At 44.2% G+C, this 27,826-nt stretch overlaps 1 protein-coding gene across 1 annotated transcript in view; it reads left to right on the forward strand.

Moving 5' to 3' along the window:
- Positions 1 to 27,826, forward strand: part of LOC113502709 (protein son of sevenless) — a 32,074-nt gene that overhangs the window by 2,660 nt on the left and 1,588 nt on the right. Inside the window, exons 2-30 of the mRNA XM_026884361.1 lie at positions 281 to 400; positions 1,124 to 1,261; positions 1,668 to 1,844; positions 2,318 to 2,527; positions 2,890 to 3,019; positions 3,471 to 3,574; positions 3,709 to 3,876; positions 4,449 to 4,487; positions 5,514 to 5,578; positions 5,920 to 6,050; positions 6,434 to 6,534; positions 7,294 to 7,405; positions 8,170 to 8,311; positions 8,575 to 8,725; positions 17,164 to 17,344; positions 18,350 to 18,461; positions 18,853 to 19,009; positions 19,792 to 19,971; positions 22,089 to 22,184; positions 22,442 to 22,624; positions 23,042 to 23,204; positions 23,701 to 23,822; positions 24,362 to 24,475; positions 24,875 to 24,980; positions 25,386 to 25,469; positions 25,947 to 26,070; positions 26,704 to 26,763; positions 27,059 to 27,155; positions 27,584 to 27,744. Of these exons, the coding sequence (XP_026740162.1) occupies positions 281 to 400; positions 1,124 to 1,261; positions 1,668 to 1,844; positions 2,318 to 2,527; positions 2,890 to 3,019; positions 3,471 to 3,574; positions 3,709 to 3,876; positions 4,449 to 4,487; positions 5,514 to 5,578; positions 5,920 to 6,050; positions 6,434 to 6,534; positions 7,294 to 7,405; positions 8,170 to 8,311; positions 8,575 to 8,725; positions 17,164 to 17,344; positions 18,350 to 18,461; positions 18,853 to 19,009; positions 19,792 to 19,971; positions 22,089 to 22,184; positions 22,442 to 22,624; positions 23,042 to 23,204; positions 23,701 to 23,822; positions 24,362 to 24,475; positions 24,875 to 24,980; positions 25,386 to 25,469; positions 25,947 to 26,070; positions 26,704 to 26,763; positions 27,059 to 27,155; positions 27,584 to 27,744 (3,728 nt within the window). The remainder of the gene's footprint in view (positions 1 to 280; positions 401 to 1,123; positions 1,262 to 1,667; positions 1,845 to 2,317; positions 2,528 to 2,889; positions 3,020 to 3,470; positions 3,575 to 3,708; positions 3,877 to 4,448; positions 4,488 to 5,513; positions 5,579 to 5,919; positions 6,051 to 6,433; positions 6,535 to 7,293; positions 7,406 to 8,169; positions 8,312 to 8,574; positions 8,726 to 17,163; positions 17,345 to 18,349; positions 18,462 to 18,852; positions 19,010 to 19,791; positions 19,972 to 22,088; positions 22,185 to 22,441; positions 22,625 to 23,041; positions 23,205 to 23,700; positions 23,823 to 24,361; positions 24,476 to 24,874; positions 24,981 to 25,385; positions 25,470 to 25,946; positions 26,071 to 26,703; positions 26,764 to 27,058; positions 27,156 to 27,583; positions 27,745 to 27,826) is intronic.

Raw genomic sequence — 27,826 nt, forward strand, 5'->3', positions numbered from 1 at the left:
AATCGAAATCTAAGAGTGTGATCAATCAGTTGGGCATGGTAGGGATGGGAGGACTAATAATATAAAGCCAGCAATATTCCCGGGACTCATAACAGTTTCTCCCTTTGGCTGCATATATCCAAATAGTCCGATCCCCGAACGAGTATTTAAGACATCCCAAAAGCTAGTCCTTGCGTCTTTTTCCACCTGTATTTGTGATTCAAACATCTATGAAACCCCCAAACCAAAGAAATAAATGCATTGTAGGAGCTTTGTTATAAGTGATCTCGTGTCGTGGCAGGTTCTGGACGGCATCCACCCGACGCTGAGCGCGGAGGAGACGGCGCTGCAGTACGTCGAGTCGCTCTGTCTGCGGCTGCTGTCGCTGCTGTGCGCCGTACCCTCGCCACTCACAGTCCAAGTAAGTTGACATAGGATACTCGAATTCTCGCGTTCCCGAGGTCTCAGGTACGAAGGGAGCGTGAAACACTCCGGTGGTTTTAGCCGGTAAGAGTCGGGCACACCTCTTCGCCTTCCCCAGGGATGAAAGTCCGTGAGGATTTCCCCGGCTAAAAAAAGGATACTCGAATTCAACACATCTTTTATTCTAATTTGGCTACTGAGTACCACTAATCGAGAGATAAATGAAAGCCGATGGCCTATTATTTTTGTTGAACTTATTTGATCTGACTCTTATTCATGCTGCTTGCATGAGCTGACCACCTTTTAGATGTGAAAGCAAGACGCTGCACTTAACCAAAACCTGCACTTAACCTCAGCATTATTTCTAATTCGTCTTCACAAGTTGAAACTACTCTCGATCAACCTCTAACGATGCTGATAACATTATTAACATTAGATCGCTACTCCAAGTTGGTTTGAATGACTGCACGGATAGCCGAGTGGTTAAGGTAACCACGCCAAACCCACTGTGCTCGTCGCAGGTTCGATCCCCGCGTACGACATGCATTTGTGTGATCCACGAATGCTTGTTCTGAGTCTGGATGTTATTGAACACGTGATTTGTATATTTGAAAAAACCCCGCGACACAAGGATTAAAAATTATTCGACTATAGCTTTGCGGGTATGTCCGCCTGGCTATTGGTCTGCCTATATGTATCTAATGTGTATCGTGGTGAGTAGGATGTGGAGGAACGAGTCCAGCGCACGTTCCCGACGCCGCTGGACCGCTGGGCCATCACCGAGGCGCGCGAGATCACCACCACCAAGCGCCGCAAGCCCGTACTGCCGCACGACAAGCTGCATCAGCTGCTGCAGAAGGTAGCCCTGGCTGCTAGTTGATATTACTTATTTATTTATTTATTGATGTGCATACAAAGAGTAAAACACATATAAAAAGTACTATAGGTATAAAGATCTTACTGATTGGCAAAGGTCTTTTTTCAAATAGGATTTTGTGTCTATTTTTTGAAAAAAAAAAAGGTTTATATCGAATATAAGCTTTTGATTTTAGGATCCATTTCCCAAAAATGTTGCTCTGTATTTTTTTAAAATTTTAAATTAGGCTTCAAACATTTTTAATGTTAATTTTTGCTGTTTTCCAGGAACTCAAAACGTTACAGTAATTACTGTCTCTGACAGTCTCTTTTCAAATATGTTTCTCATTGCACGAGCTTGCTTTCCATTTGTCGGTAATGTTGATGGACTATAATATTGTCTGTGTCAGGAGGTGCTCATGTACAAGATCGACGTGTCGGTGTCGGCGTACATCACGGCGGTGCTGGAGTACATGTCGGGCGACATCCTGCGCCTCGCCGGCAACTACGTCAAGAAGATCTCGCAGAAGTCCGGCTACGAGACCATCACCTGCCGCGACATCAAGACCGCCATGTGCGCCGACAAGGTGGGTAGTGACTGTCTTCATTATGGTTCATTAATAAAAGATGATGTCTGACTAGTTTCGGACCTGATCGGAGTTCTTGATCATGAGCTGACGCGGCGGGGTGCAAGTGGAAAAGTTCGACTCGTGACTCTGCTGCCGAAACTAGTGGGGAATCCCGATAAATACTCGCGAGTAAATCGTTGCATCATTTGATAAGGATTAAAATCATTTGTCTGCGCATAGCTATTGGTTTATAGCTGTTACTTTTCTCATATTAATCATTAGAATCCATTCAGCCGTTTCATTTCAGCTCCATATCAGCAGGCTGACGAAGACGGCATACTCTTTAGTAGTGTCTAAAACACTTGTAATGTGACTACAACTGTTCTGGTCTGGCCTCCCCTCAGGCGCAGCAGGCTGACGAAGATGGCATACTCCTTAGCAGTGTGTAAATGACTTGAGATTTGAATATGTCTGTTCTGACCTCCCCGCAGGTGCTGATGGACATGTTCTACCAGGAGTCGGAGCACACGTCGTCGGAGTCGTCGGCCAGCGCGGAGCGGCGCGGGCGGCGCGCCTCGCTGTCCTACGCCGAGCTGGTGCGGGACCTGCTGGCCGACGAGAAGCACTTCCTGCGCGACCTCAACCTCATCATCCGCGTCTTCAAGGACGAGCTCGAGAAGATCCTCGACAAGGACAGCCGGGTGAGACCATCCAATATGTCTTACAATACAGCTCGTCCATCAATCAGGATAGCCGAATGGTTGAGGGTACACATTCCAATCTCACTGTGTGCGACATGTCGTGGGTTCGGTCCCCGCGTAGGATAAATGTTTATGTAATTATGAATAGTTGTCCCAAACTCCCGCGACGCAAGGATTAAAATTCTTAGTGTGGGAGTCGTTATAGTGCAATTATTATTTGCATGTCTCATGCATTTAATATAAATCTTTATACATATGTATGCTACCAAATATCGTCTCTTGATTAAATATAATAAAAAAAAAACAAATAATTGCATCATAGGCACTTTAAATGATACTAATGTATATAATGATTGTTCCAGGCGATATCCCTGATATTCGGTAACATCGTGGACATATACGAGCTGACGGTGACGCTGCTCGGCAACCTGGAGGACGCCATGGAGATGTCGCAGGACTCGCCCACGCCCTACATAGGGAGCTGCTTTGAAGGTAACACGCTTTTGTGCATTAAAACAAACACTGTATTTACAGGTAGTGGACCTAATAGAATGGTGGTTTGTAAACATACAAGATATACATAGTTTAAAACCCAAAAAAAATAATTTAAAGTACGAAATCAAGTTTAATTGGAATCCAAACTTTTTGATATTTTTCAAAAACTTGTTTTCATTTTTTTTTCGTTATGGCATTATTTAATTACGCCCGACTTTTCAATCGCCAGAAAACTTCTATCTGAGGAATAAATATGGCTGTTTGACATATTTTTTATACAAAAGCTGTCAAAACGTCAAACTTATTCGTCGGATAAAAGTTGTCTGGCGATTAAAGAAACGGCCTTAGACGGTTAATCTATTTGTCAGATTAATGATACTTTATTTAAATATTCCTTTTTACAATAAATGCATGATATAACAAAGTGAGTTGTGTCTGTCCCCCTCAGAGCTGGCGGAGGTGGAGGAGTTCCGCGCGTACGTGCGCTACGCCAACATCGTGACGCGCCGCGACTCGCGCCAGGCGCTGCAGAACATCGTCGACGACCCCGAGGTCAGCCCACTGCACTGTTATACAGGCTAGCCGACTGGTACAGCCAGTGAATGCTTGTCCTGGGTCTGGGTGTCTTGCAGCATGTGACTTGAGTGTTTGTAATATCGCGACACGCGGATTGTTTTCTCACGCAGCTGTCGGAGCGGCTGGACACGGCGGGCCACGGGTTCCGGCTGGCCGTGAAGTACTACCTGCCGAAGCTGCTGCTGGCGCCGGTGGCCCACGTGTTCCTGTACCACAACTACGTGCTGGCGCTGCTGCAGATCGCGCCCGCCAACGAGGACCGCGAGAGCTTCAAGCAGGTCAGCCTCTCAGGACCATGAGGCTCTAGGCAGACGGGTCGCGATCCAACTGCAAATTACAGTGCAGCAAATCAAACGTGCGGTCTGATTGTCCGCTAACTGCTATTGAACTGCAATCGGACGACACGTTTGGCGAGTTGGATTGCATTTGAAATGCGGTCCGTCTATCTCGAGCCTAAAATAATGAACCCTAGGATCCACATTAAATGAGATCACACACCAATAGGTCTATTTCAGTGTGATGCGGAACATTATATTCGCTATTGGAGGGGATATCCCCATGGGAACAGTTAATCTGTAAAAGCATTGTCTGAAGGATGTCATATACCATAAGACCCAACTAAGTGAAAATCTGCTTTGTTAGATCATAAGACACCTCACAATACAGTCATATACCATAAAATCCCACTTATTGAGGTCAAAAGCGTCATGGGCTCTTAATGAAATATTGCCTTGACGTTGGGCAAATACATTATATTGAAATAACATGACTTCTGGTCAGCAGTTGATACTGCCTGTCTACGGGTCGCTTCTATATCTATACCATAAACAATTTGCTGGCGTTATTACAGATTACGCCCGCCTCCGAAGACAGGGAGAGCTTTAAACAGGTCAGTCATGGGGGCAATACAGACCCCCTGGGGGCTACAGCAAAGTTGCCCCCACTATTGCTAATGAGGCTTTTACTAACACTGGGGGTATTACTAATATTATAAATAACAACTGGTGTATGTGACGCTAAAGGTTGAAACAGACTTACCCCATAGTACTAATGGTGGGGCTGTAGCTAACATTGGGGTCATAACTAACATTATTAGCGATCTCTGGTTATAGACTACGCCGTAGTCTACGCCGTATACGTAGCGGCTACGAGATTTTCGGTGCTACGATAATGTTGGAGTTTTCTATCCTTTGGTATGCTTTAGTTAACCATTAACCATATTCCATTTAACCCTATACTTAAAGATTATCAATCCACTGTATCGAGGTCCACTGTTGGACAGTGATCCTCCCTAAGTCCTCCCCTAAGTTGCGCCATAAGCCCCGTCCTCCGCCGTGTCCTATACTGCGTTTGCTGATTCATTAGTTAAAGATTATCATCATCAGCCCATATTCGCCCACTGCTGGACATAGGCCTCCCTAATCTTCAGCGCCTTACCTCCAGCTCCTGCCATCTTGCGCAGATCATCACCATCATGACGCGGTCTCCTCTCGAGAAATCGTTTTCCCCAACGGTTACCGCTTTTCCGGCATACATGGACAGCCTCTCGCCACTTCAGCTTGCTAATCCGGTGGGCTATATCTTTTGCCTTGGTTCCCTGCCAGATCACCTCATTCCTGATTCAGAGTGACACCGAGCATAGTCTTTCCCTTTGGCCCACTAGGTGGCGTTTCGCGTCGAAACACTCGCTAGACATACAAAATTATTTTCTTCTTGGGTCGTTAAAGAACCCACAACCTCTTGCATAACTGTCGGGACCACTAACCACTAGACCAACAGGCGACCCTTAGTATCATTATTTTATCGGGATTACCTGCCTAACAGACCGATGGGGGTTACTAATCTTGTTCCCTATGGGGTCACAAGACCCCTTCCGTCTAATATTGAGATATATAAGAATAATGTTTGTTCTCAGGTGGAATGCAATCTACATCCGATCAAGAAGCTGTTAATCAAGGCGTTGGGGAACGGGCCCAAAATGTAAGTAGTTCTTACAAATTTCTATTTAGGTTTCACCTGTTAGTTTGTCTGTAGTTACATCTTGAATGAAAGTTTGTCTCAATTTCTGGTTCCCAATTGAACTAGAATTTAAATTGTATATGTATATATGATCTGATATGATCGGCTACATGTAAAATGCGTCAGCTGTTTCAAATTTTGTGATCTAAATTTAACTTTTTGTTCAAAATTTTTATGAAAATATAAGATTCAACTTGAGTGTCACGAAAAGGAATAAATACTGCTACAAACAGACAATATAAATAAGCGCGGCTGTGCGTGAGCGCTGACGACAGCTATGTGTATGAACATACTTGTTGCAGTGACGCGACGCTCCGCATGGCGTCCCGCGCGCGGCGCCAGCTCGCCATCGAGAAGTGCAACGAGCTGGCGCGCATCGTGGACAACTGGGACAGCCGGGACATCGGACAGTGCTGCAACGAGTTCATCCGGGGTACGTGGCAGTGCCGCTGGGCAGGCCACTCGGCCAGGGGCAGGCTTACTCAGTGAGAGTCGCCCGGGGGGCGGGTGTCCGCGAGGGCTACCCCGCCTAAGTGATGGCAAGTGGACTGTACCGGTGACAGAATGGTGGCCAAGACAAGGCTAAAGAAGCGTCGGTCGTCCGGGAGCAAGATGTAGAGATGATATAGTAAAGGTCTCGGGTCGAGTCTGGATGAGGCTAGCAAAGGACCGTAGAAATTAACACTAGAAGGGGAGGCCTATGCCCAGCAGTGGGAGGATACATTCTATGGATGATGATGATTAGACTCAGCAGTTGCTTGGTTCCTCAGGTCCCAGTATCCAGCATGTATAATAACGTGTGTCCGCCTGTTGCAGAGGACACGCTCTCCAAGCTGGGTCCGGGCAAGCGCATCGCCGAGCGGCGCGCCTACCTGTTCGACGGGCTGCTGCTGCTCTGCAAGCCTATCACTAGCATAGTAAGATATAGCCCCTAATATATTTGTATTACATAGACCAAAGACTCAGTCACAACTGCGCTAATGAGGTCACTGAACGAGAGTACAAATTTATATTGTGTGACATCTTGGGGTAGTCGCGTGGTATATCTACTGAGTTAATGTTACAATCTATATCTATACTAATATATAAAGCTGAAGAGTTTGTTTGTTTGTTTGTTTGTTTGTTTGAACGCGCTAATCTCAGGATCTACTGGTTCGAATTGAAAAATTCTTTTTGTGTTGAATAGACCTTTTATCAAGGAAGGCTATAGGCTATATAACATCACGCTGCGACTAATAGGAGCGAAGATACAATCGTTCACGTGGACGAAGTCGCGGGCAACAGCTAGTTTATTATAAGCGACGTCAAAGTGAACTGTAAAACACTCAAAATTCGATTAAAAAAATTATTATGTGACTAATTGTATTCGAGATATTTGAACTCCTAGTCAGTGAACCTCGACGGCATGATTAGAAACACGACTGTTACGAATATAAATTAGTTTAACGAAATAATTTTTGATGGGTCCTTTTTTTTTGTTCTGAAGTAAAAAATATTTTTTCGTCTAAACTAAAATAATTGAAGAAGTATCAAAATATCATGTCCTGCATCCTTGGTGGGCCATTCTTTTTGCTTGGGGATATCCTCATTGACTTCCCCCGCCCGGGGAGAGGCGGAGGGGTGTTCTCGTGTCTCCCCGCACTAGTGCCGGTCCGCCTGTAGCCAGCCCCCCGCAGGTGGCGACCAGCGGCGCGGGCGGCGGCGGCGGCGGCGGCGCGCAGCAGCTCAAGCTCAAGGAGAAGCTCCACATCCGCAAGCTCGAGCTCGTCGACAGGCCCGACACCGACGGTACGCACGCACCATACATACACACATACATAGCCTCTGTAGGGGAAAGGCCTCTCAGTTCTGAAGCTGTTCGTCTGTTGTAATTTCGGGCCATTTGCGCCCTATATAGGTACATATCTGACGTCATCGTTTCAAACAACACACCATACATACAGATCATACACAGCTTTTCTCACACCTCACTGCTGCACTCGGACCCCATATGACAATCATTTTATTCACTTTGCCAAAAAAAAATATCATTTACTAACCTAACATTTTGACTGAAGTCATTTACCTTAGATCATGACAAGGTCGTTGACCGACAGTTCAGATTTATCCTACACACTTATTACGTTTTGCTAAAACTTGTTCGAATGAACGGCTGTCAAAGTTTTGGTCTGAAACAAAACCAATTTAATTCACTCCCAAGTGTCACAAGACAACACATTTGCCTCACAATAAGGACCTTTTACCGTGACTGGTCCGTTTCGACTAGAGCTTGCCTTGATAGATATCATCTGAACGTGGTTTTAAATTGTTCCTTACCTTAAATGTTAAACGAATCCCTACTAAGGTTCTAATGCCTGTCTGTTCATCAGTTTTTCATAAACCCTTTATAGTTAGTTCAAATTTACACTTACAACTATTACTTTATTATATTTATGATATTTTGCTGGTCATATAGGTATTGGCAAGGATCCCTTAGTGCGCGCGTGTTTCCCTTGTGTGTCCCTTAGTGTTTCTCACATTATAACAGAGTATTCTATATCCCACCGTTGCAGAGGGCCGGCATATGGTGGAGTTGTGCCCACGCGTGGGCCCGGCCGTGCTGCTGGCGTGCGCGTCCTGCGCCGAGAAGCGACACTGGATGTGCGACCTCGTCATGCTCAACACCAAGCCCATGCTCGACCGATTCCTCGACAGGTAATACGAGTGCCACGTACGTCACGTACGCCACGTATGCTACGTATTATGTCAGACACCTATTGTCACAAACTACCAAAATACTTAGTGTATATGAAGTATTGCACTGCTTAACTACTGTTTGTATTTGGCGAGTTTCAACCACGAGTAGAGATAAAAATATTGTCTTAACCCATTAAAACAATAGCCGGCAGCCGCCTTCAAATAAAAACTAGTGATCGAAACTCAAAACTAAACCAACACCTATCCCCCCTCCCCCGCAGCATCCTGCTGGACCTGGAGCGGCGGCACCCGCTGAAGCTGCCGCCCGCGTCGCTGTACCGCTTCGCGGTGGCGGACTGCCCGCAGAACATCCTGCTGGAGGACGCGGCCGCCGCGCGCCACCACGCTAACGCGCCCGTGCCGCTCATCAAGGTACGCGCGCCCTGCAGCTGCTGGCCCGAGCCTCGCGTGGTTGACGTTGAGACAGAAAGTCGTGGGTTCGATTCCCACCACGGACAAATGTTTGTATGATGAGCACGATCATTTGTGCGATGTCTGGGTGTTATTTATTTCTCTATACCATCTAAGTATTTAGTAATTAGTATGTTTATCAGTCGTCTAGTACTCGTAATATAAGCTTCGCTTAGTTTGAAACTAGATGACGTTGTGTGAACTAGACTTATTATAGTTCTTATCGGTCTCAGTGTTTAGACCTTTAACGTGGTCTAAGACACCCTTGAATCATTCTCGAATGTGCCAATTTACCCACGACGTTGACTTTTACCGTTTTTTGTAAGCAATTATTGCTTTGTAATACGCACGCGTGCAAGTGATTTGGATAAGGTAATACGTGCCGGGAATCGAACGTACCACCTTACCATTAAGTGATGCTGTGAAAGACATTTGACTGTGCCACTGTCACGTTGGTCTTTGTCTGTGTTGGGATCAAACCTGCACCTCGTGCATATAATTCCATGCATAGAAGCCCAAGACCATGAGATATGTAAATAAATCGTGTTTTTTATTGTTTTATAATGCATGCTTTACTAAAAATATTTGCTACCGATAGTACAGATATGTTTCAAAATTTATAAAATTTAATGTAATTTAATTATTTGAATATGTAGTGAAATGCTTTCGACAACATTTTGCTTCTAACCTGTGAGACGCCGCCATCACTCGGCAGCTCGCCGCCGCGAATTGTGACGCATTTGCGATTATACTATAAACTATGTTTTATTTTTAAATTATTTTCGCGTTTCACGTTCGCGTAAATTGATTTTTTTACGTATTACGTCGCGATTAATCTAAAACAGTATTTAATTATTTATATGTTAAGTTGATGATTGGCTGTAAATATAATAATTAGAGTTCAAAATACTCTTCGGAAGTCGCGCGTTTTCTGATAGAAACCATTTGGTGGATATCAGTTGTGTGTGCTACATGTGAAGTCAAGACTAATGGGACAAAACAAGACATAGGCGTAGAATAGGGAGAAGATAACTTAGTAAAACAGAAATGTTTGTGATCGTCAGGTAGATAGGTATTAAATGTGATATAGTGTGTCTCATGACGTCACAGTTTTACTCGTTTAGTGATAAATTGTGACGTAATGAGCCACAATGCATTTCTAGTTCATTTTAAGTTTTGTCGCTTGCATTCAATAACGTATTCGTGTCTCATATTTATTTCTACCTATCTGACGGTATAAACATACATTTCTACTGCAATAATTTTTGATAGTGTAACATGTAAGATAGGAAGTGAGTTAGGCAATAACCTCGGCGCTAGTGCCCTAGCCGAGCTGGGCCTGGCTAGGACTGTGGTGTGGTCTGCAGAGACTGCGGCGCCTCGTGTCCCGGGCCCGGGGGCGCCCCCGCCCCGCCCCCGCCTCGCCCCCCGCCTCGCCCCCCGCCTCGCCCCCGGGGACGCCGCCGGGGACACACAAACACATCGATTGCGCTCCCCCGCTACAGATCTTCGTATACGAAATCCCGCTCAGAGACATCATGAGTCAACCGCCGGCGAAGATCGTCGACTGAAAATATAAGTATTGATAAGTATAAAGTTGATTGAATAGCAGCGGGTGACGCGTGGGGCTGCCAGTGGGATTGTAAGATCAGATCCACGAATAATATTATGAGTTTGGGAGTCTTGTGAATGTAATTTAGGTGTTCGTACAGCCCCCGCGATACAAACAAAAAGAATGACAGTTCGGGATTCGCTATTAAACGGGAAGAAAAAGCTGTGTCACGGCTTTGTCAACAATTCATCTTTTACAAGAAAGACACTTAAAATATCTCTCCGGTTTCATACCACTTTAGATTGACAAAGACACTTTGTAATCATTCGTTCCCACTGCTGTTCAGTCGATTTTGTCAACATGGAATTGACAAACTATAAATGTTCTGTAATATACTTGTTTAGAAGAAAACGTGTTTATTCAACTAAAATTTGCGCGAATGTTTGCAACTGTACAACGTGTTGAGCTTACTATGAAAACGTGTAGGAGCGAGACGCCGCTACATGTGGTGTAGTGCGCTCTCTTTTCCACAATCATCACAGTCCTCCTCTATGAGCTGACGATGGAGGCATGGTTGAAAGAGCAAAAGTTTTATGGTCACCTTTTAGTTGAATATATGCGTTCTCCCCTGAGCCGCGGGAACACCGAAATGATCAAACAGGTTGACTCTAACATCAAAATGTAAGTGTTTTTATAACAGTCTAATCATCTGTGGGTTTGAATGACATATCGATGTGCCTGACTCTATCCAGAGTGTGTTGGAGTCAAGCGGTTTGATCTAGGCGTCCCATGAGATGGATTTGATAAAACAAATGTGATGATAATTTCATAGCCTTGTGGAGAGCAAGACCACGATAGTCAGAGAGTGCAGCTGTGTTAGCTGTGTCAAAAGGTTGCTCTTACAACAAACTAAGTATGGAGTCACAAGACATTGTTATTTACTTGCGCTCTATAAATCTATGAAACACGAATATAAGAAAATGATCTTAAATATATATACTAGTCTATAATCTTATAACATTGTAACTATGGGTGCTTTTAATTGTATAAGTGTGTTGCAGCGCCTGAGTAGCGCCACTGCGGCGCCACTGTCGCGCGACTGTAGCCGTCCCGTAGAGACCACGGCGTGCAGTCTGCGGTGTGTCGTAAGCTAGGGAGGTCGCGCCGCAGTGGCGCCACTGTCGCGCCACACCTGTCGACGAAATTCAAAGTACCCTAGAAATTATTTATTAAATTATGTTTGTGTATCATTATGGTAATTTTTTAAGTTCAGTGATATCTTGCATGGCTATGCAATTATTGTTTTAATTTGTTATATTTTCTGCATGATAATTGTATGATTATTATTTAAGTAATGCAATGTCTTAATGTACAATTATATAAAACAGATAAAAGAACTATGGAGCGTCGCTCCTATAGTAAGAACCGCCAAAATGCGAGTCTGACTCGCTCATGAAGCGTTCTGTACTATACTCTATAAAGACGGCAAAAGCACATTAAAGACCAAGAATACCGGGCCAAAGGTGTCGAGTTCGATCCCAAGCCATGCCCTAACTATTCCAATGTTGTGAGTCATGGCATCCGTGTCTCGGAAGGCACGTGACAATGTCTCCTGTACGGTTACTCCCAATATTGGTTGAGGTTTGTTTTCGAATTTGATTCGATACTTAACTGTTAATATTGAACCGAGATTGAGTATTGATTCGAGTTTTGTCAGCGTCGTTATCTGGGCGATAGTAGTTGTAGTAGATGAAGTGGCGCTAGTGTGGATCCCAATTCAATCGTAACAATACCCGATTAAGTTGGGAGTAAGCGTTATGCTTGTGATCTCTCTCCGGTCGTGTCCATCGAGATATGAAAGTGCGGGAACAGAGATTGTTCCAATCATTATATTTAAGATACTTAATATACTATTTACTTATATGTATGTCACCTGACTGTACCTGTAGATCATAGAGACTTTATATATTATTGATGTATTAACTTGACAGTTTGTCTGCATGTATGTGAATGCTAGTGTGATATTATATATTTATGATATAAATTTTATATATGTATATTTGTACCTTTTGTATACTTTGTTTCGGAAATGAAAAATGTATAAAAATATTGTATCAATATAAGCAGCAAAGTGAGGGCTCAACTTATGCTGGTCGTTAAGTGGTACCTGAAGATGGCTTTAAGATAGTGTTTTAAAGAGAATGAATATATTATATTTGTAAAATAAAATATATAGTAAAAAGAAATCTGTATAGAGATGTAGAAGTCGTCAAAGACTGGTTCAGTTAATGGTCTATAAAGCCTAAAAATTGATTGAAATGTTTTGCAAATTTAATAAATAATTCTTCGCAATATTCAAAGAAACAAAAACGATGCTGACATTAAAATGTGGAAGCAGGACGGTGTAGTACATAACATAGCGCCGTCACACTTCCACAACGACGATAGTTAAAGAGCTTATTACTAGCGTGGAACGGAACGATTGTCTTAAACAAAAAGTAAGATAAAAATTTGAAAATTGATAGAATGAAAATTTGACATGTTGTCACGAGACTGCATATTTAAAAATATGGACTGGAGAGGAAAAGACATGGTCGAAATGTATTAGTGAGGTCAAAATTAATGTTTAGCCAAACTTTGGCATTTCATATACCCTATATGTTTGTGATACGTGCAGTTTTGACACGGAGACGGGTGGACTTCCTATTAGTCAATTGTTTATTGGCTCGACAAAATTTACTGATGTAATCGAAATTAATATATTAATTCGACCCTGAAATAATAAATTAATTGTACCTTCAATTAAATGAATTTTTGCATTCAAAATATCAATTACTTACATTTGACTGCACTGGTAGACTAGTTGCTGAGATTATCTCAACAGCTCACAACGAATTAGCAAAAGATGATACAAAGATGCAAAATATATTCCAAACGATGCAATAAAAACATGGTGGACAAAATCAACTTGCTAACTCATCGCGAAATATTCGAAAGTAATCATACACGGTCAAAAAATATCTTCTAATATATAAAATTCCCGTGTCACGATGTTAGTTACCGTACTCCTCCGAAACCGTTCGAGCGATTTTTATGAAATTTTGTATACATATTGGGTAGGTCTGAGAATAGAACAACATCTATTTTTCATACCCCAAAGTGATAAGGGTTGCTCACACTAAAAAAATATATATATTTTTTGGACGAAATTGTTTGTTTTTATTTTTTTTTAATGTGGCATTAAAAATACATACAACTAGAAAAAAATATATTGGGCAAAACGTTTGCTGGGTCAGCTAGTATACATATACAATTGATCTTTTATGGTCCGCGTAACACCTGACTTCAGTTGCTTTGAGATGGATGATATCATAACCTGTCAAGTAGTCAAACATATTTAGTCCTTGACCTTGAACTTTATCTTCCTCTTATACAGCGTGTTCTATCAGAGCCCACTTCGTTGTAAAGTATGTTCATAATAAACGCAATGGCAATGTCGTTATTACAATGCTCCAAAAAAAAAGCTAATGTGTATAATCCTTATGTAATGACCACCTAAGTTCACATTGTGGAATGCAATAAACGTATTGAGTTTTGAACAATAAAGTCATAAACGACTGCACCGATACTTGTACGATTACGCCAAATGGATAGAGTGGTTCTCGTAAAAGGTTTTTGTATGTAAACGCCGGTTAACAATTTCAAATAGAGTGGGGTTCTGATGAACACGTATATTTTCTTATGACAAATAATCTATTAATTTTATAGTATATTATCTTTATATATAAACTATTTTATGTGGTAAGAGATTGATGTCTGTTTTACTATTATAACAGTAGTTAGAAAAATATTGTGGTTTGAAATGTTTATCTGTCCGTCGTAAACCTGGCCTATCTATCCATTAAAATAAATATAAAAATGTCAAAAAACAAAAAAACATACAAAAAAAGGAAAATGCAATAAAAAAATATATGAATTATAGTGTTTTAAGAATGAAAAATAATTTATGTATTGATAGTTGATTAAAGTTATACAATTTTAATTCTTAAGTCAGTAGATATACACGGTGATTTTTTAGTCGTCTTACAAAAGGAGCCCAGTTCATGTATCCGACGTAAAATACCCCTAGGCGCGATTTTTATTTTTTTATCATCAACTAAGACAATAATTACGAAGAAAAATTAAACAAGAAAAATCTGAAAATACTCTTAAAAATGTTAAAAACGCCGCCGCCCGCGCCCCTCACCATTGTTACAAGGCTCGGACCGCGCTCGCAACAGAGCCGTGTTTCTAAAAAACTACGAATTGCATCATAATATTGAATAAAAATTGCATTTTAAATTTGTTCAAATCTCGTAAATACCTATTTTTTATCATGAACGTGTTCTAGTCATTGGATACATGAACTGGGCTGCTTTTGTAAGACGACTAAAAAATCACGGTGTATAGTTTTGTTATCAATGTCTACGTAGGCCTATCCATAAATATTATGAAAAATACTCACTTACACTAGATAAGTACTCTATTTATATCACACGCAATAGCTCAGGTAGCGTCGATGTTTTATTAATAGATATTTAATGTTAATACCAGCCTATATACGTCCCACTGCTGGGCACAGGCCCCTTCCGGTATAGGGAAGGTTTGAGCATTGATGACCACGCTAGCTCATTGCGGGCGATAACATATTTCAATAATAAGAATCTATATTTACAATATTTTCCTTCACCGTTTTTCAGTAGAGTCTTAGAATAATTAATAATATAATAAAATTGACTTGTTAAGATCCCTCTTTTTCCTGTAGTCGGTAAATATGTACTGTATACGAAAACGTAGAATTTTAGCCTAGCTAATACTGAGTCGCCCCCTGGCTTTGCCTGTGTGTGGGCAGTACTAAATATATGCCTATTTATTAAAACCGCTCGTGGTACAGGTGATTCATATTATATATGTATATTTTCTAACAAATGTCTTTACAGATATGTATTTTATTTTATATAAATATTATTATATTATACTCTTGATATCATTAAGTATTCAATGTTCTTCTTAGATGTGTTAGGTGTAGTGTTATGAATGTGTTATGATGGATGAGATTAATTATTTTGTAAAATAAGTTTTGGAAAACTTGCTCGTATAAATAATGTTAATATTCTTAAAGCTGAGGTTGTACTGACTGTAGGCTAACGCAGGGTCAGGCCTGAGTCTCACAGCGATGCTTACTTCGGCCTCTCCCGACTGTAAGTTGGGTCGAACAACTCTTAGTCCGGAGTGATTAGACAATGTCACAACACTCAAAAGTAGGAAAATAAGTTTAAATGGCAAATGTATGTGAATGACATTCCTCTTCGACAAGTGACGTGACTGTGACTTGTCAGTTCAATACATTTGAGGGATTTGTCAGCGTTAGCGAGGAGATGTGTAACTCGTGTACAGGCTCTGCTTTACGAGGTCATATTCATACAGGCATAGACAAACATTTAAAATTTATTGTTTTTTTTTTTATTAATGTTTTGTTTATTTTTAATTCATATTTGCACTGCAGGCTGGCGATTGTTTTTATAAATATTTTGTTGTTCATTCCTCATTTATACCGTTTTTCCTGTTTTTTTTTTATTTTAGTTAAAAAAGAGAGAGATTATAATCCTCTACTTTTGCTCTTTGCCAATGCGATATTAGACAAACCTAAAGCGAAGTTTTCCAATACTTATTCCATGCTATACTGATGATACATACCGTTACAACATTATGTAACAATTAACAATATTATAATTCAATAAATCTCTATCTAGTGTACCGTATGTTTTCTTCTACGCCTCACTCGTTACCAACTAATAACGAAATTACATTCACACACATGTAGTTCTGGCACATTTTATTTCTTACACCAATTGGTCATTTCTAAATGATCACTATTTCTAATTTTTGAGGCACACCAACAACATTATTGCATATTTTTTTTCAAAAATTAAAGTCTAATGGTAAATATCTTACGTTCACGTAGGTGCACTCAAAATAAATACTAGGGCTGACATTAAAAAAAAAATGTAATAAAATGTTATTTAAATTTGTGTATAACAAACATACACATTTGATGTACGAGCTAGCCTCACAAACTTTTTGATCATACCTACAAAATCTTATCATATATTAATAGCTAGTTTAGCAACTCATAGGATAACAACATTACATATTTAAACACCAAAGTATAGAGAACACGTCTAAAGATGGGCACAGATTGGAGTCAATGATGTTACAAAACGAGCTTTCATGCGTTATAAGCGCAAACACGCGTGTTAACGCGTAATAAGTGCAAGAATATTCATTTTGTCAAATGCACCCAAACGTCTTGAAACCAGTGAGTACCAAGCTTTATAAGTAACACGACACATGTACACTTGTAATAATAGTTCTGTTAACACTTGACAAGCTCAAGTCTGCCGCTGAGATTTGATCTGATTAACTAGGGAGCACGACTGTATGAAAGATTGCAACGCATTGCCATACACCGACACAACAACGCGGATGACGTAGCACGACGGTTCAGGTTTAGTCAGTAAGAGTCTTGACACTACCCATTTCCTCCCCCAAGGGAGTGGGTGTCCATGAGAATTCCCCCGCCTTAACAAAAAAGAGGGGAGCACCACCACCGTCTAAAGTTATTGTTTAGTTGTGTGAGAGAGATGGCTTACTACACGGTGCAGAGAGGCGTAACTTTTCGACAACTGTAAATAAATTAGTTTGTTGAATGAATTCAAACAACATTTTTCTGGCACAGTCGAGCAATAAAACACCATTAATTCCTAACCAAAATCACTTACATGCTCTATCCTCCTTCCATCCCCAGGGCGCGACTCTCCTGAAGCTAGTGGAGAGACTCACTTACCACATCTACGCGGACCTGAACCTGGTGCGCACGTTCCTCACCACGTACCGCTCGTTCTGCTCGCCCGGGGAGCTGCTGGACCTGCTCATCGAGAGGTTCAAGATCCCGGAGCCCAGTGAGGTGTACGACACGCCCAGGACTGGTGAGTTGATGATGGAGGGATATGTTTGTCGCTTTCTAATGATATTTGTTTTTCAGATAATTTAGCTATAACCAAAGGGGAAAAATGGGAGTTCGTTGCTGAGGTACTCCTGTCTGGTCGTCATTCAGTCTGTCATCAGGATGTTACTTATGAACCGTGATGGTTGTAATTTTCACAGATGATATTTATTTATTTAAAGCGTGGAAGACTTACAGCTAAACAAAACTAAGACAATTTAAACGTAATTACAGAAAGCCAATAACAAGTCTTCGCCAATATAATTCTGTTGCCAATATAACAAGAAGATCGTATTTTAAGCAATCTTTATAACGTTAATTCTTAGTTCTAATTTTACGGAACTCTCAGAGTGGCGTGTCTGACTCGCACTTGATTTGTTCATTTTATTAAGCTATCTGATCTATATAACTGTTTAAACAATGTTGTATGTATATTTGCGCACGCTAGTCCCAAGGATCAAGACACCCAAGAAGGACGTGAGTCCCAACTCCTCGCTGCTGGAGATCGACCTAGGTAATGTAGATGAGGTACAACTACATGTTGTGAGATGGATGAAGGGATGAATATAAGATATAAGAACATGGTGGACATGAATCAACGGATTATATTATTTCTCATCCAGACACAGATCAAATGTTTGTGTGGGAAGCGCTAGCATGAGTCTGGGTGTATTTTATCTATTAATAATATGCATGCATTTAAAAAATGGTTCAAAGTTAGTAGATGACGTTGTGTGAATGTAATGTATTCGATTTTGAAATTTCTAAATGATGCATTCACTACAATATTGTTTTCCCTTAAATCGCATTTCGATTTCAATCGAAACAGCTACGCGTTGCTCGTCATTTTATCACTATTAATGATTCATTTTGAGGGCATTTTGAGAGGTGATTAATGCCTTCCAATTACTCGACCAGTTAGCCAGTTTAGCCGAGACCTGTCTATATTTGTTCTGAGACTTGAGTGATCACCTAACATTGTCAACAGCGGAGAGCATAGAGAGCGTGGCGAGCAGCGACGCGGAGAAGCTCAGCAAGAACACGGCGCGCGAGGACTGGAAGCGGTACCGCAAGGAGTTCCAGCAGCCCGTCAAGTTCAGGTAGGTTGCGCCGGGTCAATGATCGCCGGGACAAGACGCTCCATTACGTGGGTGTGGTGTGTTGGTGATGCACTAGAGCGATATCTTGTAACAGCATGATTTAATAAAATAGCCTTCAAGATCTGTTTGTATTGTAGTACCTCCTGTCTTTGAATAAACTCAATTTTTTGGCAAAACTTTCTGTTTGAACCCCGACGCGAAAAGAAGAGTGTTATAACTTCGACGTGTCTGTTTATGGTATCATAGTTTCTGAATGGATTGTTATGTTAAAAATCGGTGGAGGCATTTAAAAGTGGTGTCTGCTTTTAATAGTTGAAAATATTCAAGGTCTTATAGACATGACAAGGCAGACGTATCAGAATAGCTAACATTGTCTGTTGTCGCCTGGCAGGGTGATAAACGTCCTCCGCCACTGGGTGGACCAGCACTTCTACGACTTCGAGCGCGAGCCGGCGCTGCTGCAGCGGCTGCGCGACTTCCTCGAGTCCGTGGACGGGAAGCCCATGCGCAAGTGGGTGCAGAGCGTGCTCAAGACGCTGCAGCGGAAGGTACGCACACGTACTGACACTACTCCTGAGCGTACACTTGTGACTGCGTTTACGATTTTTGCTTATATTCTAATGATGTAGTATGGTCTAGATATAATTTGAGGTAATAGTATTTTTGCTTCTGCCCAGTGGGACAACGTGGTATTATAATAATAATAACGAAATATCCAAACTGAGTCACTAAAAAACTTGAAGAAATTTGTATGGGAACTAAGTAATTATTTCAGGTCAAATGAAAACAAAATCAACATCAGTACATTTAGTCGAGGCAACAAATAAAGTTAAATTGAGAACGTCATTCTTTCTGAAGTCGGTTGATAAAAGACTCTTGATCGACCGCACCTGTCAGTATTCTGTTACCGACGTCAATGACCAAGAGTTCATATTCATCCATTATAATATATGTAAGAGGAGAGGTATTTTCACGAATAATACCATCTTGTTCGCTCATGATCACGAACGAATGGCTCGCTCTCGCTGCGTTCGCCCTTTTTATATTGTGACCGTAGTGGGGAGAGTCAAACCGGAACACGTGTGTTGCCAACAATATGACGTTTTTGTACCCTCATCGTATTAATTTTCTGGTGTAGTAAACAGGATGGAAGGGACGTCATACGGATCCCGTGGTCCAGGGCTCTGGATGGTTTTTTCATCAATTCCAACGCAGGGGGGTCTGGGGTTATGTCCAGAGCCCTTGGGCCACGGGATCGGTATGACGTCCCTTCCACCCTGTACATAGCATGTTGCTGGACTACGTGTTTACGCTTGTTGTATTTGCGCAGTCTCAGCCGGTGGAGCTGGAGCCGGGCGCGGCGGGCGTGTCGCACGTGTTCGACCGCCTCCCGCCCGCGACGCTGCGACACGTGGCCGACCCCGAGCGCTGCGGCTGGCACCCGCTCGCGCTGCACCCGCTCGAGCTCGCCCGCCAGCTCACGCTGCTCGAGTTCCATCTCTACAGGCAGGTCGGTCACACACACACACACACACCACGTGGCCGACCCCGAGCGCTGCGGCTGGCACCCGCTCGCGCTGCACCCGCTCGAGCTCGCCCGCCAGCTCACGCTGCTCGAGTTCCATCTCTACAGGCAGGTCGGTCACACACACACACACACACCACGTGGCCGACCCCGAGCGCTGCGGCTGGCACCCGCTCGCGCTGCACCCGCTCGAGCTCGCCCGCCAGCTCACGCTGCTCGAGTTCCATCTCTACAGGCAGGTCGGTCACACACACACACACACACCACGTGGCCGACCCCGAGCGCTGCGGCTGGCACCCGCTCGCGCTGCACCCGCTCGAGCTCGCCCGCCAGCTCACGCTGCTCGAGTTCCATCTCTACAGGCAGGTCGGTCACACACACACACACACACCACGTGGCCGACCCCGAGCGCTGCGGCTGGCACCCGCTCGCGCTGCACCCGCTCGAGCTCGCCCGCCAGCTCACGCTGCTCGAGTTCCATCTCTACAGGCAGGTCGGTCACACACACACACACACACCACGTGGCCGACCCCGAGCGCTGCGGCTGGCACCCGCTCGCGCTGCACCCGCTCGAGCTCGCCCGCCAGCTCACGCTGCTCGAGTTCCATCTCTACAGGCAGGTCGGTCACACACACACACACACACCACGTGGCCGACCCCGAGCGCTGCGGCTGGCACCCGCTCGCGCTGCACCCGCTCGAGCTCGCCCGCCAGCTCACGCTGCTCGAGTTCCATCTCTACAGGCAGGTCGGTCACACACACACACACACACACCACGTGGCCGACCCCGAGCGCTGCGGCTGGCACCCGCTCGCGCTGCACCCGCTCGAGCTCGCCCGCCAGCTCACGCTGCTCGAGTTCCATCTCTACAGGCAGGTCGGTCACACACACACACACACACACCACGTGGCCGACCCCGAGCGCTGCGGCTGGCACCCGCTCGCGCTGCACCCGCTCGAGCTCGCCCGCCAGCTCACGCTGCTCGAGTTCCATCTCTACAGGCAGGTCGGTCACACACACACACACACACACCACGTGGCCGACCCCGAGCGCTGCGGCTGGCACCCGCTCGCGCTGCACCCGCTCGAGCTCGCCCGCCAGCTCACGCTGCTCGAGTTCCATCTCTACAGGCAGGTCGGTCACACACACACACACACACACCACGTGGCCGACCCCGAGCGCTGCGGCTGGCACCCGCTCGCGCTGCACCCGCTCGAGCTCGCCCGCCAGCTCACGCTGCTCGAGTTCCATCTCTACAGGCAGGTCGGTCACACACACACACACACACACCACGTGGCCGACCCCGAGCGCTGCGGCTGGCACCCGCTCGCGCTGCACCCGCTCGAGCTCGCCCGCCAGCTCACGCTGCTCGAGTTCCATCTCTACAGGCAGGTCGGTCACACACACACACACACACACCACGTGGCCGACCCCGAGCGCTGCGGCTGGCACCCGCTCGCGCTGCACCCGCTCGAGCTCGCCCGCCAGCTCACGCTGCTCGAGTTCCATCTCTACAGGCAGGTCGGTCACACACACACACACACACACCACGTGGCCGACCCCGAGCGCTGCGGCTGGCACCCGCTCGCGCTGCACCCGCTTGAGCTCGCCCGCCAGCTCACGCTGCTCGAGTTCCATCTCTACAGGCAGGTCGGTCACACACACACACACACACCACGTGGCCGACCCCGAGCGCTGCGGCTGGCACCCGCTCGCGCTGCACCCGCTCGAGCTCGCCCGCCAGCTCACGCTGCTCGAGTTCCATCTCTACAGGCAGGTCGGTCACACACACACACACACACACACACACGCACACGCACACGCACACACACACTCAGAACAAGCGTTTTGTGGACTACACAAATGTTTGTTTGCGTGAGACGTCGCTCTGCAAATGATTTTGCAAGGTGGGACGATGATGTTCACAGTGCAGAGCCCAGGAATTGCAGAAGGAGAGTTGAAGATGAAACTCAGTGGCCTGTCATGGGAGAGGCTTATGGACAGAGACGACCTGATAATGATGATTATGATGGACTTACTGTTCATTCCCAGTTGTGAATTTTATAAATGAATAAGTTATTAATGCATGTAATATTATTCAGGTGAAACCCTCCGAGCTGGTGGGTGCGGTGTGGACGAAGAAGGACAAGGAGAAGACCAGTCCCAACCTGCTGAGGATAATCAAACATACTACCAATGTGAGTGCATTTGTACAAATAACTGTTGTCTTTATTTTGATGAATATGAACATTGAAAATACAATCCATTTGTAAAAAAAATTGGTCGATAAGTTTGAACTCTCGGTCAGTTGGTTGGTATGAGCTACAGAGGTCATTAACCAACAGTTCATATATTTCCATTGTACTTTTTCAAGTATCTTCGTGTTTGATCGGCCGATGCCTATGTTTGTGTGGTTATAACTTTGCCGCTGTCTGCATGTGTCCGTGTGGTACAGTTCACGCGCTGGATGGAGAAGTGGATCGTGGAGAGCGAGAACCTGGAGGAGCGCGTGGGCGTGGTGTGCCGCCTGCTGGAGGTGTGCGTGGCGCTGCGCCACCTCAACAACTTCAACGGGGTGCTCGCCGTCGTGGCCGCCTGCGGCTCCGCCTCCGTGCACCGCCTCAGGGCCACCTTCCAGGTACCCACACCCTCACACGAACCCCGAGCTCGGCTAATAATATGTTTAGTCCGTCAGCTGGGCTGAACAACTGATGGACTGATAAACTGAAGGGGATGCTGTGATTTTAAATTTCGTGTGACGTCACTTACCAGTACGCTTTTTACTAGCAAGTGTTGTTAGTAGCCCCCACTATTTTACATTTCATAATCTCAAGTGCTTTTAAACGTTCTTACTTTTTAATTATGTGATAAAATGAAAATACGTGTTCCATTCTTTTTTGAAAAGTAACAGATTTATAGGTATTATAAAACTTAGTCAAATATTCTATGGCCCCCTCCTCACCCCCGTTGTGACCTATTCGGTACAGCCTCCTCCCACTGGCTGCAGGCTACCTCCCTAGTCCAGTCTACTCACGTGGTCCCCGTGGTCCCGCAGATGGTCCCGTTGCGGCTGCACCGCGCGCTGGAGGAGTTCCGCGAGCTGAACTCGGACCACTTCCGGCGCTACCAGGAGCGGCTGCGCAGCATCAACCCTCCCTGCGTGCCCTTCTTCGGGATGTACCTCACCAACATCCTGCACATCGAGGAGGGGAACCTCGGTCAGTACAATACATAATATAGTACACAACGACATCTAGTGTCACGCTGAGGAACTAATATGACGATGACACACACACATAGATACATATTTATAAGAAGTATCACACATAAATAAGGTTCTAACACAACACATACCTACACATTATAGACTACCTACACCCAGGTGGGCATTTTTCCTGAATGATCGAATCCCAGAAAATAAGTCAAAGTCACTAACCACTAGACCAACATGCCATTATACTACGAATGTCATAATTATGACTATTTTTTTTCGAACCGTGTCTATCATACTAAACACCTCTTCACACAAGAGACAAGAATTTTCTCGGTTTATCACATTTCTCTTTGAAATTATATATTTGTAATTTATACCACTCTTGAAGACAACTCAAATCCATGCTATAAAAAACACGTAAAAATACAATTTACACTAAACAATGAACCATTTAGTAACATGTAGTGTAACACTCGCATGTGTCTGCCTGTCTGCATCAGACTACCTGCCCGATTCGGAGCTGATCAACTTCTCGAAGCGGCGCAAGGTCGCGGAGATCACGGGCGAGATCCAGCAGTACCAGAACCAGCCCTACTGCCTCCGGGAGGAGCCCAGGACCAGGGTGAGCGGGGTTATTAGGCGGACATACCTGTATGGGTGTTTTTCGGGGTCGCCGACTAGCTTCGGACCCAACCGGAGTCCTTAATTAATCACCGTCTGCCAATTTAACTCCATTTTCATGACTGTGTTGAAAGGCAGGTGCTATAGACTTCCATAGTTTGTGAAGGAAACGATTCCATTTAACATTATTAACTATAGCAATAGCCATTATTAGTCATACACAATAGAATTTGCAATAGTTTTGTAGCTACCTTGGGCAGTCCATGTTTGTTCATTTATAGAGCAGGGGTGGATGGCCCCTGGTAGATACCCCATCACATTTTAGATTAAAGTTCTCAACAAGGACTCTGCATGTTGGACCTGTGTCCCAGTGCAAACCTTTAAAAAGGACCTGGAATCCCTATCCTTCCTGTGAAGTTGACAGATAAGAATTATATTGGATAACTCAATATATTGTGCAATATAAATGATCGTCAAGAGTTCGTTGGCCTCTCCAACCCTTGACTCACACCTTGAGCTCAGTGAGTGTGTGGTCGGCAGGCGTTCCTGGAGTCGCTGGACCCGTTCCCGGGCAAGGACGACAACGAGATCACGAACTACCTGTACGCCAAGAGCCTGGAGATCGAGCCCCGACTAGCCAAGCAGCCCAAGTTTGTGAGTAAATTTATACTATTACTAAATATTTTATGTAAAGTTCAATTGATTTAAACCCAGACGCACAATGATAGATGTTATAAGATTGAGTGATTTCAGTGTAGGTAGTTTGTTTTGTATTTAAGGTGATTTTTGTGCCTGTTTTAAGATATATTTTATAAAAATCAGTTTAGCTGTTTAAAAATTGTGACCTTGAAAGTGGGAAAGATTAATGGGCAGAATTTGTGTATCTTGTTTTTTTTCTCTGTTTGTTACCGACACAAACTGAAACGGATTTCGGTCTGAATGAACCGATTTGGTTCATTATTTTTTTTAATGATGTTGAATAGCTGTCATTTAATTTAGTCTCATAAAAATAGCATTAATTTTGTAATATACTAATACCCTCGCCCCCTGCAGCCGCGCCGCTTCCCCGAGCTGTCGCTGAAGCAGGTGAAGGTGTCGCGGCGCGCGCATGCGCACCACGACAGCGCCGCGCCCGCCGCGCCGCAGGACGACACGCTCAGTGAGGACACACTTACACATATACACTACACTTAGGAATTACACAAAACATTTCAATATAACTTGCAGTTGCAAGTTGCGGAGTTCAGATCTCTCCATTACATTGAGTTGGAGGTGTTTTGGTGGACGTGTGTGACATGGCAGTGTTTTGTAGCTATGAAAATTATACTCATTATATAAGGGTTGTAACAGCAAAGAATGTTTTTCTTGCACTGAAATGTTATTTTTTAATGTCCGTGTTTTGTAGTAGGAAGAAAAAGATTTTCTTCCACTAAAATGTATTTGTTTTAACATAAATCATTGTAAAGAGGACTTTTTTTCTCATTTTAACTATAATAAATTCGCTTTGCAAATACTCATTGAACATTCTGTATATACCTATATAATAACGTGTGTCTGTCTGCAGGCATGTCGTCGCAGATCTCCCCGACCAGCATGAGCACGTGGGACGGCGGCTCCGTGCAGTCGCTGCCCATCGACGACCACAGGGGTCAGTAGCACACCACTCATAAATATTACTCTTAGTGTCATGCTTAACCTATCTCTAATTGTAGTGTTTTCTTAGTCGCCGTTAATTTAATATATATATTGCCTACTAGTTGTTGAACGCGACTCCGTCCGCGTAAAGGATAATTTACAGTGCGCGTTGTCTTCGTTCTTTCTTGTTGTTTCCGTTTCAGAACCGAACTAAACCACCCCCAATTACCATGTTAATATCCAAGAACTACTGTGTACATGTTTCATTATTTTGAATAAACATTATGTAAGGAAAGAATCTTAAGCCGTGGTACATTCCAAAAAGTGTTTCATATATACTTTGACCCCCCATTACCCCCTTACAATTCATTTTTCCAATTAAAAAGTTAGCTTATGTCCCTTCTCAAGCTCTAGACTATCTGTCAATAGTTGTGGGGGATATATTTCCGCATATATAACATAGCAGCCTGTACGTATGTTTGTGTTGCAGGCAGTAAGCAGGAGATGGTGTCCCCGCGGCTGGAGCGCTGCTCGCTGTCGCAGCTCTCGCAGCTGTCGCTGTTCGACAAGGGGCTCGCGCTCTTCGACAAGAACAAGCCCAACAACAACAACAAGTCAGTACAGACACACATACACACATTCATACACGCATACATACGTACATACACATTTATAGTGGGCAAACAGGGGATGGCGGTTAAATATTGTTCACACTTCTGGGTTAAGAGGTTAAAATGAAAACGACTGTCGCACTGACAAGTATATATCTTGTGACGCGAAGGTGCGTGTACAGACGCGCATTCCGAGCAAGCAAACTAATTCTTGTCCTACGCGGGGTCGAATCTGCGATCATTAGGTAAGGATCATTGGTGGCGTAGTTACCAATAACATACGGCTATTCGCTTAGTCTATTTATCTTTAACATTATTAATCTATATGATTCCTATACACCGCTATACTGTTGCCACACCTCTCCTCCCAAATTCAGAATCATTATCATAAAATTCATAAAAGTTAATGATTTCCATTGATCAAAATTGCATAGTTCCACCCATTTTTTGTAGAATGGTCATTATGGAGGTAGTGAAGTTCTCAGGTCGAGTCTTTATGAGCCTGCCACAGGACCGTAGAAATTAGCACGAGAAAGGGGAGACCTATGCCCAGCAGTGGGAGGACATATTGTGGATGATAATGTATTTAAAATGATAGTTTTAATTATATAAGTAACACAGTGACCCCGTACCCAGATGCAGCACTCGCGACGAGCCGCCCTCGCCGCGCGACCGACACTCGCCGCGACACGACCGGTGAGCACACACTACTGTTCTACTACAAGTATAGCTACATGTTGTATAACAGCTGGTTACTAATAATTTAATATTCACGTACATATTTTAAAATCGTTTATTTGAGAACTGAGGCCGTTTCAACATCAATGTTACCTAAAAGTTATTTCGGTTTAAATATCCTCTTATCCCCGCAACACCTTCTACTGGTCAATGGTGTCCTGACGTCACTGCCCGACAGTATTAATGCCTGTACTGGCGAGTACTGGCGGGTACCAGTGACTACTTGTGAGTACTAGCGCGCGTGTGGTTGCAGCAGGCCGGCGGCGCTGTCGCCGCGCGGCGCCATCGTGGACGCCGAGCTGTTCTACTCGCGCAGCGCCGACCACATCAACTGCAGGAAGCAGGACCAGGTAACTACCATTATAGCAGAAACAAGACTATCTGCGTATGAAGATTCATGCAAATCTGTATAGTAGTTTTGGAGATTCTTGTCGGTTCTTCTCCATAAGACTGATACTTTGGAACCGCGCAAATAGAGTCATTATTGCAACGTTTTGAAAGTGGCTGGAAAACGGCCGACTTGAAATAAAAACTTTTGATTTTGTTTTTGCGTGGAAGAGTATCAAATATCCATAAAAAAACTGAAATGTTCTTAATATTAGTATCCTATAGCTACGTTTAGTACGTTTGGAAATTCGATATTTTGCTGTATTTGTTTAAGTTATAATTAAAATCTCAAATTTCATACCTTAATTGTAGCAATAATTATGAAGTCGAGTGCATACTCAGCTATATAGTACCTAGGTAGTTACTGAACGTGCTTGTTGTGTGTGAGCAGCAGCAGACGGAGCGCGTCCCGCCGCTGCTGCCGCGCGGGGGCGCGGGGGGCGAGGCGGAGCCCCCGCCCGCGCCCCCGCGCCGCGCCCCCTCGCCCGCGCGCGCCGACCCCGAGCCCCCCGACCGCCCGCAGCCCAGCCCCAAGCATCACGACCTCGCGCGGTCAGTACAACACACACACACACACACACACACACACACATAGAAAACTGTTTTTCATCATATGGTTGGTGTCAGAGTGTAA

Source organism: Trichoplusia ni, chromosome 17, assembly GCF_003590095.1.
Source record: "Trichoplusia ni isolate ovarian cell line Hi5 chromosome 17, tn1, whole genome shotgun sequence".
Classification (NCBI taxonomy): domain Eukaryota; kingdom Metazoa; phylum Arthropoda; class Insecta; order Lepidoptera; family Noctuidae; genus Trichoplusia; species Trichoplusia ni.